Source organism: Akebia trifoliata, chromosome 11 (genome assembly GCF_017979445.1).
Source record: "Akebia trifoliata isolate Shusen 1 chromosome 11, ASM1797944v1, whole genome shotgun sequence".
In the NCBI taxonomy this organism is placed as follows: Eukaryota; Viridiplantae; Streptophyta; class Magnoliopsida; order Ranunculales; family Lardizabalaceae; genus Akebia; species Akebia trifoliata.
Window position 1 is genome coordinate 31,164,419 of NC_141385.1, and position 19,631 is coordinate 31,184,049.

The following is a 19,631-nucleotide window of genomic DNA, read 5'->3' on the forward strand; positions in this document are numbered from 1 at the left end:
ATAGGGCTCCATTTGCTTTGTGGGCCACTTTTTGTCATGTAAACGTGAGCCATATGCTCTGTTCTTCATCTTTTGATAATTTCGTCAATCCTGTTCTGGCCTGATCTTCTACTTTCTTGCTTAAGGACAACATGTAGCACAACTGCTCTCCCATCTTACCTTTTAATAGGTGGCTGATCGAGGCTCTAGTAGTTGTCTTGGGATGGATTTTCCCTCGGTTTTCTGGCAAGTCTTTCAATCTGTTTTGTTCTGCCAACCTTTGTAGGAACCTCTTCAAGACCTAGTATCTATTGGTGGTGTCCGCTCGTGTTTTGTGGTACTCATAGTACCTTTCATCTCTGTTTATCTGATCTTGAGGAAGGAGCGTTGGCCACTCGAAATAAGGTTCATTTACAATAAGTGGCAAAATCTCGCTAGAAGGCATGGAAAAATACGTCTCTTCTCTTATCCGTTCTCTATCCTGCTCAAGCGGTATTTTCCTGTTGTATTATTGTAGTTAATGCTGCTTACCTGGGCTTCACCACAATACGTATTACCTTGCTCCTCCTGGTTGAATTCCGGGGGTCATCTTCCAAGCGAATATATTTCTCTACTTTTTTGAACAATTCGCTCCATGCTTCTGGTCTTTTCTTCACAAGAGACCTATACAACCTCGAGCTAGGCAGCAAGGAGTTCCTGAACGCCACCTTGGCTATTCTCCCGTCACAACTCTTTAGGGACATCACTTCTTCCCTGAACCTCCTTGTAAACTCTTCGAGGCTCTCCCCAGGCTGCATCCTCATACTGAGTAACGCATTAACGTCTTTGCTACTTTTCCTGTTGCCGATGTAACAGGCTACAAAAGCAGTGCAGAACTCCTTGAAAGAAGGTTTAGAACCACATGGCAACTTGTGGAACCATGTTAACACATTCCCTTGCAAGCTCGAAGGAAACAATCTACATATCAATCCCTCATTTCCTTTCCACAAAGCAAGTATCTGCCAGAAATATAAAAGATGGTCCACCAAGTCTTTCTTTCCCGAATAGGGAATAAAGTATGGCGGCATGATTTATTTAGAATTTCCTACGCTAGGATCTTCGTTGTAAAGGGAGACTTCTGAATCCTCCTACAACTTGTGTCGTTGATGTGCCTATATTAGCATTATTCATCGTCTTCTCCTTCCTAATCATCTCTCTGACTTCCTTTTGAATCAGACCTATTGCAAGCTCCACTGAGTAGTCGTAATAGCAACTTCTGTTCCACCTTCTCCTGTAGCGATCAATAGGGGTGCACTTTCTTCTACGTTCGAAACATGATCATTTTCAGCAAAAAGTTCATCCTATCCCGCTGGTTGCTGATTATCATGACGCTCCTTCGAGTTTTGATTCTATTGAATCAAGTCATCCATTCTCTTTCGCATCTCTTCTTGTTGTTTATTCATTACCTCTACCATCTCCAAGAGTTAAACCTCTACGACAAGTGCCATAGGTGGGGGTGCATTGACTTTGGTAGTTATTGTGGATCTCACCATTGTTTCCACTAAAATCAATATGTTATTGGTGTTTCCACGGACGGCACCAGTTCTATGCGATCAAAATCTAGTAGACGGCTCTGATGGATTCTACCTCACTGGTCCGAAGTCATTCCAATCACCTCCATCCTTGCAACGGCGTGGTAGCTTCCAAAATCACTCTGACACTCAAGTTAGAGAAGCAGAGGAATAGTCTTAGTGACCTGGCTAGACCTCCAATCCCCCCAAAAAGATATCCTCAGCAATGTTTATTGTGTTATTTATATTTCTTAGCTACGAATCAAAGTTTTCCCCTTTTTGGATGGCAATCCTAAGATATCCTCTGACTCTGTGGATTCGCTTACCAAATGAGGATTTTCTAGATTGATCGTACTATACTGCTAAGATCTTTTTCGAGATCTTTGGGATTGACGTGCGCATATTAGGCTTACGTTGATTTTACAACCAGGTCTACCCTGCTTGGTAGACTAGGTTTCATTTAATGATGTGCTGCCCTTCTAACCACGCTTGGGAGATCTCTGCTTTGATCTGCCCTGCTTAAAGGGCAGGGCCCGATTGTTGACCTGCGCCTGGTACCACTTAATCGGCTTGGACATGCGTACGACTTGGATAACTATGCAATTATTTTCCTATACAATAAGTATAATCATTAGATGTTTCATGTTCAAAATTGATCGGTATAATGCATCCTTAACCCAAAATAGCATAATAGATATAGTAGATATATAGAAAGAGATAAAAAAAGTCATAAAGTATTAAATGTTTCATGTTCCATCGGGTGGAGTGGGCTGGGGTTTGTATAGCAATTTTTTTATGCAATTTTTGATGTTAGGAGTTGAGCCAAGATTTTTTTTGGAAGACTAAAAGGGGGTTAGGCAGACTCCCAACCAGAAAAGAAGAAATTAGAATCTTTCATAGGCATGCCCATTGGCATCCTTACATAAAATATCCTTAAGCTCCCGAGGGAGGTCCAAAGGATTCAACCTAAAGTTACTTAAGGAATTTAGGTTGGAAGCTAAAAAAACAGTAGCTTGGTTGATTTCTCTGAAACAAAAAGAGAATTTGATCCTCTTAAAGTGAGACACTTTAGATTTAATGGCTCTCACGGTTCTTTTTTTTTCTCCAAGGCATTGCTGCCTCTTCATTAATGCAGTCGATAGCCATTTCGGAGTCAACTCTGACCATTAAGGAATCTATATGTAAGCTAATAGCCAAGTTTAGACCTTTGAGGATAGCTTGAAGCTCATGAGAGAGGATTGACTTCCTAATGGAGTTTTTAACAAGAGCCCCTACAATACTTCCTCTGTTATTTCTAATGATAGTTCTTTCTCCTCCGATATCTCCTCTATAAGACCCATCCGAGTTCAATACATATGAATTTTCAGGAGGCTTAACCCATACACATTTCACAAGAATTTTAAGATCAAACCTTGGGGTCGAATTCCATGAGGCCATGAAGGCTCTAGATGAAACATTGTCTTCAGTTCTTGCATCCATGCTTCCAACTCTTAATTGGACATCCCTTACTATAATGCACTCTAGAAACTCCAGGGAGAGACAATTGTTTTTGAAGACACGTCTACACCTTTCAAGCCAGATATGACGGATAAAAGAATTGAAAGCAAGCCTTTCATTAGGGAGCTCAAAGACTTTCCTCTTATATTGGTGCGAAGCCAGTCTACTTCATCAATCTAGTTCCTATTTTCATGCTTGATATTGGATCTCCTTAGCAATCTCTACCACATATCATAAAGAAACTCACAACTGAGAAATAGGCAGCCTTCTTCTTCAATGGCATTCCTGTAGAAGCAACAACTTGATTATTGGATAAGCCCATAGCTAATAGTTTGTCTTGGGTTTTAAGCCCTAACCAGGCAATGACATTATGCCTCTAAAAATTGTTGTTGAACCACACCAAGGGGCCATTTAACGTGAGGTTTGGCCTATTGAAGGGCCATGTAGGCAGATCTAAGAGTGAAAGTTCATTTGGCTTCTAGTTTTCAAATAATTTTATCCCTCTCATGGCATTTCAATTTCAGAGATCTGATTTGATCCTACCTGCTACCCATGATGATTATAAGGTGAACAAGGAGAACCCAAGTGTTTTGTCTAATCATGGAGCTCACCTTAGCTTCTTTGTAAAGATTGGTCTTGTAGATGTGCTCCTAATGTTAATTGTTCAATAGAACCCCCTCTTGTATCCAAAGATCGTGTCAAATGTAGGAGTCTCTCCCATCCCCAAATCTGTAAGTCACCAGGTCTTAAATGGCCCCCTGGCTTGCGACACTTTCATTTGCATCAAAGAGGCATAGGTGGGGATGGGAATGGTCTGAAAGTACCCCCCTTGATCATGTTTCTCTGAATCCAAGTGATCATATGATGCTCCTTGAAAATGGCCTTAATACTTTTTACTAAATAATAAAAAGTATCTGATGAATTATAGGGGATTTTTAGGGAATAGGGAGTCACCAACTAGTTTAGGTCTAGGAACCAAAATAACTCCAAAATGGATCTAGATTGGTCTGCAAATAAGATAAATGGGGTCAGATTATGGGTTTCGAAAAGTATTAGACATTGAAACTACCAGATCGAGGTGATCGGTCTCTACTACCATCTGAGACTATCATATAGTCAACAAGAAAAGGTTAGGGTCAAGGCTAATGTCTAATAGTTTGTCCTGGGTTTTAAGCCCTTTGCTTAGCCTCAACCAAGCAATGGCACTATGCCTCTTAATATTGTTGTTGAACCACACCAAGGGGTACCATTTAACGTGAAGTTTGGGTTGTTGAAGGGCTACGTAGGCAAATCTAAGAGTAAAAGTTATTTTGGCTTCTAGTTTTCGGATAATTTTGTCCCTCTTATAGCTTTCCAATTCTAGAGATTTGATTTGCTCCTACTTGCTGCCCAGGCTAGCTATAGGGTGAACAAGGAGAACCCAAGTGTCTTGTTTGATCAGGGAGTTCACCTTGGCTTCTTTGTGGAAACTGTCTCATAGATGTGTTCATGGTGCTAATTGTTCAATAGAACCCCCTCTTGTATCTAAGGATTGTACCAGATGTAGGAGTCTCTCCCATCCCCAACTTTGTGAGTCACTAGGTCTTGAATGGCTCCTTAGCATGCAACATTTTCCTTCTCATCAAAGAGGCATAGGTGGGGATGGGAATGGTCCAAAAGTACCCCCCTGATCATGTTTCTCTAAATCCAAGTAATCATATAATGCTCATTTTAAGCGTCCTCAACACTTTTTACTAAATAATGAAAAATATCTAATGAATTATAAAGGATTTTTAGGAAATAAGGAGTCACCACCTAGGTTAGGTCTGGGAACCAAATAACTCCAAGACAGATCCGGATCGGTTCACAAATAAGATAAATGACCAAGGAGTCAGATTACAGGTTTCAGAAGGTGTTAGGCATCGAACCCGTTCGATCGAGATAATCGATTTCTACTACGATCCGATATTATCCTACTGTCAACAAGAAAAGGTTAAGGTCAAAGCTAATGTCCAATAGCTTGTCCTGGGTTTTAAGCCATTTGCTTAGCCCCTACCAAGCAATAACACTATGCCTCTTAATATTGTTGTTGAACCACACCAAGGGGTACCATCTAATGTGAGGTTTGGGCTGTTGAAGGGCCATAAACAGATCTAAGAGTGAAAGTTCATTTGGCTTCTAACTTTCAGATAATTTTGTCCCTCTCATGGCTTTCCAATTTTAGAGATCTAATTTGCTTCTACCTGCTGCCCAGGCTGGCTATAGGGTGAACAATGAGAACCCAAGTTTCTTGTTTGATTCGAGAGTTCACCTTGGCTTTTCTATGGAGATTGGTCACGTAGATGTGCTCATAGTGCTAATTGTTCAATAGAATCCCCTCTTGTATTTAGGATCATGCCAGATGTAAGAGTCTCTCCCATCCCCAAATTTGAGTCACCAGGCCTTGAATTGTCCCCTGGCTTGCAACATTTTCCTTCGCATCAAAGAGACATAGGTGGGAATGGGAATGGTCCTGAAGTACCCCCCTTGACCATGTTTCTCTAAATCCAATTGATCAGATAATACTCCTTGAAAGTGTCCTTGACACTTTTTACTAAATAATGAAAAAAGTATCTAATGAATTATGGGGGACTTTTAGAGAAAAAGGAATCGCCACCTAATTTAGGTCTAGGAACCCAAATAACTCCAAAACGGATCTGGATCGGTCCACAAATAAGATAAATGATCAAGGGGTCAGATTATGGGTTTCAGAAGGTGTTAGGCACCGAACCCGCCTGATCAAGGTGATCAGTCTCTACTACGATCTGAGACTATCCTATGGTCAACAGGAAAATGTTAAGGTCAAGGCTAATTTCCAATAGCTTGTGCTGGGCTTTAAGCCCTTTGCTTAGCCCCAACCAGGCAATGACATTATGCCTATTAATATTGTTGTTGAACCACACCAAGGGGTACCATCTAAGATGAGGTTTGGGTTGTTGATGGGCCATGTAGGCAGATCTAAGAGTAAAAATTATTTTGGCTTTTGGCTTCCGGATAATTTTGTCCCTTTCATGGCTTTCCAATTCCAGAGATCTGAGTTGTTCCTACCTACTACTCAGGCTGGCCATAAGGTGAACAAGGAGAACCCAAATGTCTTGTCTGATCAGAGAGTTCACCTTGGCTTCTCAGTAGAGATTGGTTTCGTAGTTATGCTCTTGGTGTTAATTGTTCAATAGAACCCCCTCTTGTATCCAAGGATCGTGCCAGATATAGGAGTCTTTCCCATCCCTAAATCTGTGAGCCACCAGGTCTTGAATGGCCCCTAGCTTGCAACACTTTCCTTCGCATCAAAGAGGTATAGGTGGGGATGGGAATGGTTCGGAAATATCCCCTGGATCAGTAAAATTTCACAAACACACAAGTTCAAAATCAATAATTCCAAATTAGTATTAAAAAAAAATCACATGTATAGAATTTCCAAATTTATAACAAGTTCACATACATAAATCATTTCCAAAACGGAAAAAAAAATGTAGTATGTGTATATTGTTTCCAAATTAGTTGAGATTTCATGTGCATAAATAATTTGGTGGCATACATAACGTGCATGAATAAACTACCAAATCAAGCATATATCATCACAAAAGTTGTATCAATGCATTACACACATAAAAGTAATTTGAAACACCCCATAATCATACTAGACTGAATTAGCATGATAATGACCTAGGTATGAAAATTTAAACATAGGATTTCACTGTTAACCAAGACACACTTCGATTACAAAAATAAAAATAAAGAAAAGAAAAGAAAGGAATACATTATTGATCATAAAAGTATAAGACAAATTAAAATTAAACAAAGAAACGAATGAAAACACCACAAAAAAAAAAAATTTATAAGAGATAATAGAGAGAGAAAAAAACAATGTCTAACGAAAGTCGAACTCACCTTGAATGGTGAAGGTGAGCCGTAATGTTTTTTCCTTCAAATTAAGTCCGACTAAGAGTTTTTGAGAGTGGTGGTCGCAACTGGAGAGAGAGGGAGATGAGAACGTGAGAGAAAGGGGTTTGGTTCGATTTGGCTGCACAAGAAAATCAAAAAATAATAATAAAAGAGGAAGAGTGAGTGTGTGTTGTGGGGCTTCTTCTTTTTTTCATTCTTCTTCTTCTTTTTCTTACCTCTATATCTAGAAAAGAAAATCAGAGAAATAGTGAAAGAGTATGGGATCTTAGGAAAAGTGAGCAAGTGGGATGAGGCGAGGCTGGGAGAAGAGGAATGGGAGGTTCATAGTCCTGTAGTAAATGATGGGGTGACGATGGAATGGCTATGGAGATAAAAGAATAAGAGAAAATGAAGGGTGAGAATGGTTGGTGCGCTGAAGTCGTTAATGCAAGAAGAAAAAGAAAAGGGTGACAAGGAAGAAGGCGATGAAGAATGTATACATGGCTGTTGTCCAGGTGCCGAGTGACTCCTCTCTTTTTTATTCCTTCTCTTTTTTTCCTTTTTTTTTTCTTCTCGTCTTTTTTTAATTTCTCTTAACAGATTTTTTTTTCTCTCCTCCTCCAGAACGTATGCTTGCTCCCTTTTTATAGTTTTTTTATTTCCAAAAACTTTTCTCCTTTTTTTTTAAATTTCTTTTTCCCTTCTTGTGTCCAATGAATCACATATTTTTCTATTTTCTTCTTTTTTGTCCTTTTTGCTCGGTCGAACCTCTCACTTTTTGTATTTGTGTGTGAAGAATGGAGGGAGTGATCTCATACTTCTCATGTTACTTATGTTGTTTGTTTTACGTGGTTTCGATCAATCGAGGTTTAATCGATTGGTGCTTAATTCGATTAAATTTAATATGTCGATTGATTTGATTGGTTATCGATTCATAAATTGATTTGGATGATACGATAATTTAATCACGGTTAAATTTTTATCGAGGATTTGGTTTATCGAGTGTTTAACAATTTGTTAAAAATTTATAAGTGTTGACAATTTTTAAATTGATTAGATATTTTAATTGAAAGGTTAATTTGATGTTTGATCAATGAAACTGATTAAGAGATTATTGGTTTAAAATGCAAGATTTTGTTAATTCAATTGGTTTGATTTGTTGAAATTTTTATTGATCGATTGGTCGATGGATTCATGATTGGTTCAATCAAGTCTTAATTTTCATCATTACATGCGATCAATTGGTGTCATTCCACGTGATGGAAATCGTCATTTTATGTAAAAAATCGTATCATTTCATGTGAAAATTTGTCATTTCATGATAAAAAAATTTATTCTCTTAAACGTGGGGTCTCTAAATCTTTTCGATGTGTATGAATAATGTCAAAAGCTTATTTTTAGTCATATTTTCCTACAAATTGAGGTTTCTAGGTAAAAATTGAACATCAAAGGATATTTTGATCATTTTTGCGATTCTTCGTCAACTTCTCCGTTTTCACCGATTTTAATGTTGTTAGAGTTGAAATCACATTCTGGGCACAAAATATAAGGCTCCTGAATTAGAGGTTACTAGGGTTGGTCCTCATACATTCGAATGGACATTCTCAAGTATCTTTGTATTGCGATATTTCGAAACCTTGAAATGTACCCTACATTATTTTTCAAACACATAATCGCATGTGCCATAATCTGGTTTCATCCTTTCATTGTTTTCTGATGAACCAACAACAATTCCACCTGTAATTGTTTTCCCTATCAGCCTGTATAGATTTCCTATCTTATAACATTTCAAAACCACCATGACACCTTTCACAACCTTCAATACTCCACTTGCCATAAAGTATCTATACCCAGTAGAATCCAATGCACCAAAATAAATCAAATTCTTTTTCAGATCGAGTGCATACCTCACATCAATCAAAGTACGAACCATTCCATCATATATCTTGATTTTAATGGTCTTTATCCTAACTATTTTGTACATTGTGTTGTTAACCATCAACACAACGCCACCATTATATGGTTCAAATGTGTCAAACAAATTCCTATTCGTACACATATGGTACAAACATCTTGAATCCAATATCCAAGAATCGTATAGGATATTGATACTTAAGGAAGTGGAAATTAAGAGCGCATCCTCATCACTACTATCTGAAGCTTTTGCTATTACATTTGTCGAGTCAGAAGATTTTTTCTTTTTCTTGTTTTCAATATTCTTTTGACGTTTTCGACAATCTCTTTTGAAGTACCCTTTCTTAAGGTAGTAGCACTCTACGTCTTTCACCCTTGATTTCGATCTAGACTTTTCCTATCTGGTCAAGATTTATTTTTTGACTTCCCTCGTCCTTGAATCTCCTTTGCCACAAGCCCTTCTGCCTAGGATTCCTCATTATTTGATTTTCTCCTCATCTGATTTGATAAAAGTGTCGTGGTAACCTCCTCTGTATTCAAAGTCTCCTTAACAAGATGATCATATGAAGAGGGAAGAGTTGCCAATAACAATAATGACTTGTCTTCTTCCTTGATTTTAACCTCAAATCTCAAGAGTTCACTTATGATCTTATTACACATATTGAGATGCTCCAACAAATTTGAACTTTCTATCATCTGTAATTCGTATAGTTGTTTCTTAAGAAACAATTTGTTTGCTAAAGACTTCGCCGTGTATAAACTCTCTAGTTTCTTCCATAGATCTAGAGTTGATTCTTCATCTATCACGTTATACATTACTTCGTCTGCAAGATACAAACGAATAGTAGTCACGGCATTCTGACTGATCTCTTCCCAATCATCATTGTCCACTGCCACAAGTTTCTTATGAGGCACTGCCTTGCACAATCCTTGTTGCACCAACAGATCGTTTACTCATCTCTACCATAAGTTGAAGTTGTTCCTCCCATCGAACTTATCAACTTCAAATTTTAAACCAATCATCTTCACCGCAAACCTCAATAACTTGAGGTTCTGATACTAACTTGTGAAAAAATTGAAATAGCAAAAGACAGTATAATCACACTAAAGACAAGGATTTATGTGGTTTGACAGTGTGCCTACTTCCACGGAACAGAACAACAACAATCACTATTTTCTCATAATTTTTTATAGCTCTAAAGACCTCTATTTATATAACTAAGGGTTACCAAAACATGCAGAACTCCCCAAAACAGAAACCCCCAAAAATAGAAAACCCCTTAAGAAAATATTACATGATTTCCCTTTTCACATCCTTTAAAAAATTTGGGCTTCACCCCCGCTTACTGACTGGGTAGCGGGACCCCAACTGGGGAGTTTCCCCCTACACCGCCGCAACTCTATGTAGTACAACAGAATACAAGACATTTACACAACAAAAATAACTTCTATTGCCATATCAATTTTTAGCTAAACCATGCCAAATAAGAATTAAAAAACACCAAATATTATCCGATAATTTTCTTTTAGAGTTTCTTAGAAAACCTTGAAAAGACTCCAAGAATGATCGAGGAAGTGCCTCATGATAATAGGAATGGAAACCCTGATTCAAAGTAGGAATAGAAAACTTTTCTACCCTTCAATAAATATGAAAAACCAGATCCCACGACAGATATTTCACCATTTCTAAGTCTCCAATCCTGCAATATCGACGAGCACTGTGTATGTTCTAATGGGTTGGTTTGAACCTCCTCTTCAACATTTCACATGGATACTTAAGAACTTCATCTAACTTGTCCAATAATAGTTGTGTAACAGTAACAATCAGGATATGCCCAACTCAGAAATAAAGCTACTAGACAGAAAAATGTTTGAGGGCAAAAACCAGATACCTTCAAAACATGTTTGTTTCCCTCAACCTTCTTGTGTCATACCAACTGAGCTATGGTCTAAAGCCCGGAGAGAGACCCATTTGAATCATTTTGAAAAATATGGAACTGGCCTCTTTCAAGAGCCCCATTTTGCAGGATGCAGCAATTGTGGTTGTTTATGCAAGCTCATCAGGTTTAAATATGCAATTCTGCAAATCCACGAGTAATTGCAAGGCTACCTACCTTGGGCACAGCAAACTAATAATACAAGCATTGCTCATCCCTCAAATATTGATTTGTCCCAAGAATTCCCAAGCCAATCCAACCTTCTTTTTCACTCTAATAATGCCCTTAATTACATACTCCGATTGTGGGAAAAATGTTGAACATCTTCATTCAATCGACTAATCTAAGAGCCATACTTAACATTTTCTTTTCCTGACTCAAGAACTAACTAGCAAACTCTTAGTTTCCAAAATCCTTCTATTCCTCTGGGTCTCCTTGAGGACATTAACCACCAAGTAATGCCATCACCTCTTCCATTCTTACTTCTAGTGAGATACATAAGAAGATCCAAGGCTCCATGATTCAGTATCATTGTAAATATTGAATTTATCACACGCTTGGACTTGGTGTAACTCTCAGGCCACCTGAAAATAGTAGAAAATAATTGCGGCATTTTTGAATTCTCCTCGAACAAATCATCCAAAATCCGAATGACAATCAATTCATCAAGATCAATCCTCTGACTATTGGAAATATCCAAATCCCACCCGTGGTCCAAGAGAACCAACTTTATTCTTTCCATCCATCCCCATTTTTCAGATTTTCAAAAGCCAAGGATTCCCAACTAGAAAAAAACACCAATTTCCTTTCCACAAAGAGGAAATCCATTGTTTTCCATAGATTCAATTCGAGAATCTCTGGTAAGATATTCTTAGAATCCTCAAGAATAAAGACTTGGTTTTCCAATAACACAGAACAAGCGTTGCATTTATCTCAAACCTTCAGTCTCTGAACAAAATATGTAATGGTTGAACTTGAAACTGATGAATCCCTCATGAACAGAATTTTGCAACACACCAAGCAAGCTGTAAGAAATTTTTTTTCTGCAAACCCTGAAATGATTTCACACACATGCACGCACCAAAAAACCAGGAAAAATACACACACACAAAACACAGAAAAATCTTATATATACATGAAATAATACATTTATTATTTCATTAATATTTTATTCACTAGTCAAGTGAACTCAATAGGATGGACTTTTAAGTTGAGTCATGATTTCAAGCTTTATAACACAGTCTACAGCTTGATAGATATACCGGTTTATAATGATGACTTAATGTATAGATTATATCCAGTTTATAGTGCAGTTAAAATCTCTACTACTTAGTCTACCAAAAAGAGAAACTCAACAATCTGATTGCTATTAAAAATGAAGGTAAACTGTAAGCTTTACCAAGGAAACCAATGACGCCACAATAAAACTTGATAATTCCATTGGGAAAGAAAAACTTGAATTTCATCTATGCAATGTATGAACAATATACAACCCAACCCAAGCGAATCTTTATGACATCCATAAAATATTGAGAAATTCAAATTTAGAATACTGAAGTTCAGATCCACAGGAGTGTGGAGAACTTGTGAATCCTTCCATACCACATATTTAGCTGCATGAAGCACCACCTGATATAAAAGTTGAATCCATATGCAAACACTCAAACACGTAGGAATAAAAAAGAAGCATTCTGTAAGAACATAGTTTGACATTTCAGCATTTGCACGCAGAGCATCAACAACATTAGTTGCAAGACTGCAACCACCAAGTTCTGGATTAGAGTCAATTTTGATTAGTTATATTGACAACATTAGGGTTACTGGGACAAATACAATGTAACGTTGCCTCCGTTAGAAAGAAAACAAATGACAGAATATTTAACCAACATTAAAACCCTAAATTTTAAAATACTCTCATAGAGAACTTAAAGGTTGACAAAGGTCGTATACAAACAATTTACATTTACAATCAAACTCATTTACACAAAAAGAGTGCTCATCTTGAGAATTAAACAGCCATAAGTACATATGGGAGTATCAAAAAGGATACAACATAACTTACTTCTGGTGAGATGTTAACTCATGGTCCAATCCTGTGCTGATAGTGTGAGAAATTCTAAAAATTGCAATAGAACAGTTTCAAATGGTGAACCAGAATTAGAATCCAATATGAATTGTATTGCACTTTTCACAAACAATGTGAGGTTCAAGTATTGCATTTGGGTGATCCTGATTCCTGACAAGAAATCATGGCTGGATTCACCGCCCCAGATTTTGCGTTTTCTTGATCTGATAAAAGATTTTGGAACTAGAGACATGAAGTAGCTCTCTCAAAGGAATTTCCTACACTTCTGTAGCTCAGATTTCCAAGAAAAAAATGTTTGTGACTTGTGACCGCGATTGTTGCAATTCATCACAGATTTACCTATGTTTCTTGGAGACTCTCATTGTATTTTCCAGGCGAAAAGCACTCCAACCATTGTTTTGGGGCAGCCGGGTGAATATGTAAAAGGCGAGCTATGAATTTCTTTTCCGAAGTAGCAAGTATGGTTGCAATGGAATATTGTTTTGTCATCAAACCTTTTTCTTTAAGCCACATATGGATTCTAAATCTGGGTTTGATCCGATTCTCTAAATCATACCATAAATATGCAGGAAAAACATCTAGGGATTGCAAAGATAACCCTATGTCATTCTGAAGGAACTTCACTTTCTGTTCAAGTACATATGGGTTTTGGTTAAGGATCTTAGACCTCACGCTTACAAACTTACAAAGCTTGTGAAATTCAATCCCTAACTGAAGAAGACAATCAAATCGCTTTTGTAACTCATTTCTCGAGCCATGCAAGTTGGATAAGACTTTTATTGTGGAAAGATTCTCTCCGTATCCAATTTCATGCAAGAAATTCAACTTACCCATTACATGAATGTGGTTCTTCATCAATCGGATCCTCTCCAAACTATCTTTAAAATCTTTCTCCATGTCTACATCAGGATTACTAATATCAAAATTAGCTAATAAGAGGTAATTCCCATCCACGATCTTATTGAAGAACCAATTGTGAAGATCCAAAGCTCTCATCATATGAGGCAGGTTCCTCAACCGATTCCTGCCTAAAACATAAGGATACTTTACTGAAATAGAATTCAGTTCTTCATCACTCAGCCCAACACGTTTCAAAAATTCTAAAACCGAAAACATTGGGCCTTCCAGATCGAATTTTAGAATCTCTGGGTAGTGAAGAAGCAACAAGCCGACCTCCTCCTTCATTGCATCTAATCGAAGAAAAAATTCCACCTTTTGTACCAAAACGTCTTCTGAGTGTTCAAGAAAAACCTTCATTCTCTTACCCATTAATTCCCTTAACCTCCCCTTCTCGCAACCAAGATCATAAAAAACCCTAATTTTCCTACAAGCATCATACCAAGCATCCACATTGCCTTCTAAAGAAGTCTTCAAATCAAAATCAAGAAAAACCCTTTTCAAAACATCAAGAAGGGCATCAATGTCAGCTCTCAAATCACCATTTTCACTCAAAACAAAAGGAAAAGCAAGACAGATACCGGCAATCGAAACATTATCAAACCCAAACACTTTAAATCCACAAAGCTGAGCAATTAAAACTTCTGGATTCTTACCAAATACGGAAATCTCCTCCTTGTACAAGATACCCAGTTTGTTCCAAGGGAATCCGAACCCGTATAACGCAAGAGCAGCGTTCAAGATAATCTTTTCTTCATTTAAAAAGAACTGATAAGAGGGTAAGAATCTGTAGATTTCTGAAGGATCGATGCCGATGCTCTCGAAGAAGAATTCGAATTCGTTGATAGGATGGTATCTGAGGAACTTATTGATGTTCTTGGAGAAGTTAGAAGGAGAGAATTCGACTCTGGAGATGATATCGTAGAGAGAAAAAGGAGAGTTTTTGCTGATTTGTTCTGCGTGAGCGAAGGGCAAGGATCTGGTGGCGTGGAGATAGTCAGTTAAAGCTTTCTGGGCTTGAAGTATGGCTTGAGATCGTTGATGATAAGGGATTTTTCGAAGCTTTGGTAGCCTTGTGCGAGAACTAAAATGGCGGGAAATGGAGTTGCAGAGAGAAGCAGAGGACGTGAAGCGAAGGAAATTCATAGTGTTGGAAGAGGGTTTCTAGGGTTTAAGGGTTTTAGAATTTTCGTTACAAACGGGTTTCTCATCTTTTATGGGTTCAGCTTCAGTCAAGCTTGTCAAATGGGTCGGTTCCAATTCCGATTCGTAAAGGAACCGCAACCATTAAATTTTATATTAATTTCGGTTCTTATCGGTTTTGATTTAGGTTTTCAAATTAATAGAGCTAAGAACCGTATCAGTAAAAAAAAAAAATTGTCGGTCCCTATCGGATTTTATCAATTGGTTTGATTTCAAAAAACTCTATTCTTATTAATTCCAAAAAAAAAAAAAAAGGGATAAAATATGAAGCCTTTTGATTCTGGATTCCTATCGATTTGAGTCTTGTTAAACTGATGTGGTTGATTGACGCGTAGCATGTGCACAAATTATAGAACTTTTTCTTCAGGATCTATGCACATGTCACATCAACCACGTCAGCCTATCATCAATCTATTTGATTTTATTCAATTTTATTTAAATGGGCACCCATTGACACCCCTAGATGTGAGTTTTCTTATCTTCACTCTTCCAATAGGTAGGATTTTATGAGGTTGAGAGGATGCCAGAGTATTATGAAGGTCTATCCAACAATTTACTTTTAATTGGACACTTGACAATTTTTTATTTATCTTAATAAAATATCTCTTATGCATTGTTTCAAATCTAATATGATGTCAAGATGACTTGGGTGAGTCATCTCGATATAGTTCATCAGATAGACAAGGCGTCTCAACGGTGTTGAATCTCGTGAGACAACCAAGATGACTCAATCGGATCAATTGGGATTTTATATATTTTAATTAAAATAATTTATTTATTAAAATTTTAATTACATATTATTTAAATAATATTCTAGACAATGTGTTTTATCATATATGGGCTAAAAAATTTGGAATGGGCTAATTTTTATGAGGATGATCTTTATGGTGAAGGGATCATCGTCACAAAAAATCAATCCATTCTAAAATTGCCAACCCTAATTTACAAGTTGAAGAATTGTTGACCGTTTACTTTTTACAGTTAGTTTGTAATCATTTTTCATAGGTTTAGAAGTTTTAGAATTGGACGATTTTTTGTGATGATGGTCCCCTCACCATAGAGATCATCCTTACAAAAAAAATCAGCTCATTCCAATACTTTTTGTCATGTAAGACAAAATGTTGTCTACCGAATGTTGTCCTTTATGTATAATATAAACAAATAAGAGAGCTTTTATTGTCACATCAACTTTTACTAATGCCACCCCAAGTGTGTGCTAATTTTTTGTGATTTACATGTGAATTAGGATGGCATTAGCAAGGTTTGTCTCGTATATGATTTTCTTTAACTATATATATATAAAATAAATAATTATAAACCTTCTTGTTTGATAAGTAGGGTCGATCCACATAGATTGGGGACTAGTTATCCAAATTAAAAAAAAAAAATTAGAGAAAAAGAATTTAAAATTAATTTAAGACAAGAAATTATGTAACTAAAACTAAATTAAAAACTAAGAAAAGTATGAGATTAAAAAAGACTAGGAAAACTGTATCCACAAAAAAAGAATCCAATTAAAATCTAATTTCTAATTTCAAGTTCTTTTGGATAACTCAAATCAAAATCTAGTAAAGTTCATTGATTCGAAAGATTTTGCGATAAAAATAAGATTTAATTAATCTAATTAAATTAATCAAAATCTCCTTCCTTTCAAAGGTGTTATCATCCAATGATCCTCTATAAGGAGACTTTATCCAATGATGAATGATAAGGAAAGATCCCCAAAATATATTGAAGAACTAAGATTGATTTGAAGAGAAATTTACTATAATATGCAAAAACATTCAAGAACTTAAAAATAAAAATTAAATTATAATTAAATTATTCTAACTTCTTCAATCTTTCTAAATTGGGGGATTAGCCAAGAATTATTGCAAAACTATAAAAAGACAAAAAATAATAAGTAAACTTATATTTATTAATCTTGAAGTATATTTTATAATAATCTAGAGAAGAAAATTAAGAACTTAAGTTCTTTTAAAAAAAAAATTGGGGTTACTTTGGTAGCACATTGGCACCCATAGAACATCTGAATTAGTCTTGATTCATGAAATTCACTTTTGTTTCTCTCTCAATTAGGTTTTCAATCCAACAAGCCTTGCTTCTATTCGAGATCCAAGTCAAGTTCTATATCCAAAATGGTGAAACACTACAAATTAGAAGATTCTAACTTGTCTTTTATTTGTTACTCATAAAAAGTCCAAATTGACCTTATACTAATTTGTTCTCCTTTGAATTAGTTTTTCAACGCATCTAACATTGCCTTAATTCAATTAGTGAGTCCAAAATTATGGGCAAAATGATATAGTATGGCATATTAGAGTTTAAGAAAAACTTGTTTTTGTTAATCTTTTTATGGATCTAGGACGATCGGATCTCTTGGATCGTGTTTTGATCTTATTTTTTTTACTTCTAATTTGACATTGACTTTGACTTTGGTAGTCTTTCCACTCTTGACTTCTAGATTTCGTCTGATTTATCTACAAAAATACAATGCATAATCAAGATCCCCAATAATCATAAATTTCATGCAATTAACTAACAAAATATGAAATATAATGATTTAAGTGACATATATGATTTTATGATAAAAACTAATGATATGAGTTAGAAAATCTAATAAGTGCCTTAGGAAATGACGAGAAAATATGGACTTTTAGTCATAACATTTTTTTACAAGAGATTAAAAACTAAGTTATTTGAATCATTTATTGCTTGTATCTCAAAAAATATGGAGGTCAAGGGGTATATCATAAGTTCTGAAGTATAATAGATTCAAATATTCATCAACATCTACAACTATATGATTTTTGAGTCTGAGGACCTTTACTAGGTTGATTTTGAGTCGTCATCATTCATTTTTTTAGAATAGGGTGTGAATGAACACTCAAAATGATTTTATTTTAAATATTTAATTTTTGGTAATTGTTGTATGGATTCAACGCTAACCCACATAAAATCTAAGTAAGGGGTCTAGTTAGAAAATATAAAAAGTGTTAAAGCACCAAATTTTCTCCACCTTAGGTCCTATAAACTGATCATTTTTCTTTTTAGAAAAATTGATAAAAATAAACTTTGTACCCTTAATTGTCAAAATTTTGGTGTGCTGTCGCAAGCAACCAAAAATAAAACCTATACTCTTAAAAAAAAAATATATATATATATATATATAGTGGTGCGAGTAAAGATCATTCCCACGGAAAGTATCTAGCCTAGTTTTTATGCTATGTGAATAAGGAGGGGAGTTCGAGTATAACGAAAACAATTTTAAGAAAAACAACTAAGGAACAATTCAAATTGAAGAATTGAAATCAATTAAAAGAATAAACATTGGCCTAAGTCAACATCCGTCATAGAAATTTTACAACTGATTATCGATGCAAGTATATATCAATTCACAGTTTGAATATTCACCGTTAGAACTATTTTCCTATCTCTCCTTAGTCACAATTAAATAGCAAACATGCGATCTAATTAACTCTAACTACTAAATAACCCAAGACAAGAGCTAAAGATTTAATCTAGTAGTAGTCTTAAGAATTAGAGATATCGATAAAGCTAAACAATACAAGTACAAGCCGGTTGTATTTAATTTAGTCGAACGTTCCTCCTAAGATTTAATAATTTCTGGTACAACAAATCATTAAATCTTAGTTACTTCAAAAATTAGAGGGATCAAACAATTACGGATAACCTAGTAGTAAATTGCAACGTATAATAAGTTAGTAGACCTTCTAGTAATTAAACGAAACAATCATGAAAATAGACATAGAAGAACATCCAATACTCAAAGTAAAATTGAACAATAAAAATCAATTAGATCTCACAGTTTTTATTGATTCGCAGGCTTTCCATTTCCTTCGACCAATTAGAAAAGTTTAGTCACACAAAATCATGATGAAAACTCAAAACAGAAGTTAGAGAAGAAGGGAAGAGAGATGTCTTTTTCAAGTCTCTTTTACATGTTATTTTTACTTCTTAGAAGCCTACAAAATCTCCTAAAAATATTTTAAATTTTATCCTAAAATAACAATATTCAAATCTGACAAATTAAGAAAAAAAATATTTAAAATAAAATAAAGTCCTAATATAATTAGGAAAATGGTCTTTTCAACTGAAAATTTCGTGCACCAATCTAGAGACTTTCGAAAATATACCGCGTCAAATTCGCATATCAAATTACATGTTTAGGGACGTTTCAGAATGTCAATAATGCAGATATAGAAACTTCAAGCCCGATTTTGACCTTGATGTATCCCGTATCTCTTAAAATTAAAAACATAAAAGTTGTAGATCTTTTCTTAGATTTATATAGCATTTTGAATCATCTAAATCAGAGCTCGGATGAGAAAGTTATGCTCAAATTACGAAGCGATGTCGAAATTGTCCAAAATCACCTAATTAACTTCGTTTTGCATTTAACACCTCCATTTGCATCCTAAATTAAAATAAAAGAATAATGAATACATTCGGGCACCAAATATTTATAAAGGATTAAACATTAAAAAATAAAAATATGACATTTTGTACTCTCATCAAATTCCTACCTGTCACGCTGGTGACCCAAGTTCGATCCCCGACAGCGACACCAAAATGTAGTAACTCTCATATCCAAAAGGATAAGGAAAAAATTTACCTAGAAAACTAAGGTAAGGAGGTTCGATT

The 19,631-nt window shown here is 35.7% G+C and overlaps 2 protein-coding genes across 2 annotated transcripts; both read right to left on the minus strand.

Moving 5' to 3' along the window:
* Window positions 1-506: 506 nt before the first annotated feature.
* LOC147391269 (uncharacterized) lies at window positions 507-1,046 on the minus strand. Its single transcript, XM_086459040.1, has one exon. It carries the CDS (start codon window positions 1,044-1,046, stop codon window positions 507-509), a length of 540 nt encoding a protein of 179 aa, XP_086315166.1.
* A 9,078-nt stretch (window positions 1,047-10,124) lies between these two features.
* Window positions 10,125-14,983, minus strand: SHOT1 (Mitochondrial transcription termination factor family protein). The gene has a single exon (XM_086417152.1). The coding sequence runs from the start codon at window positions 14,907-14,909 to the stop codon at window positions 13,206-13,208; it is 1,704 nt and encodes a 567-aa protein (XP_086273278.1). The 5' UTR covers window positions 14,910-14,983; the 3' UTR covers window positions 10,125-13,205.
* Window positions 14,984-19,631: the final 4,648 nt, after the last annotated feature.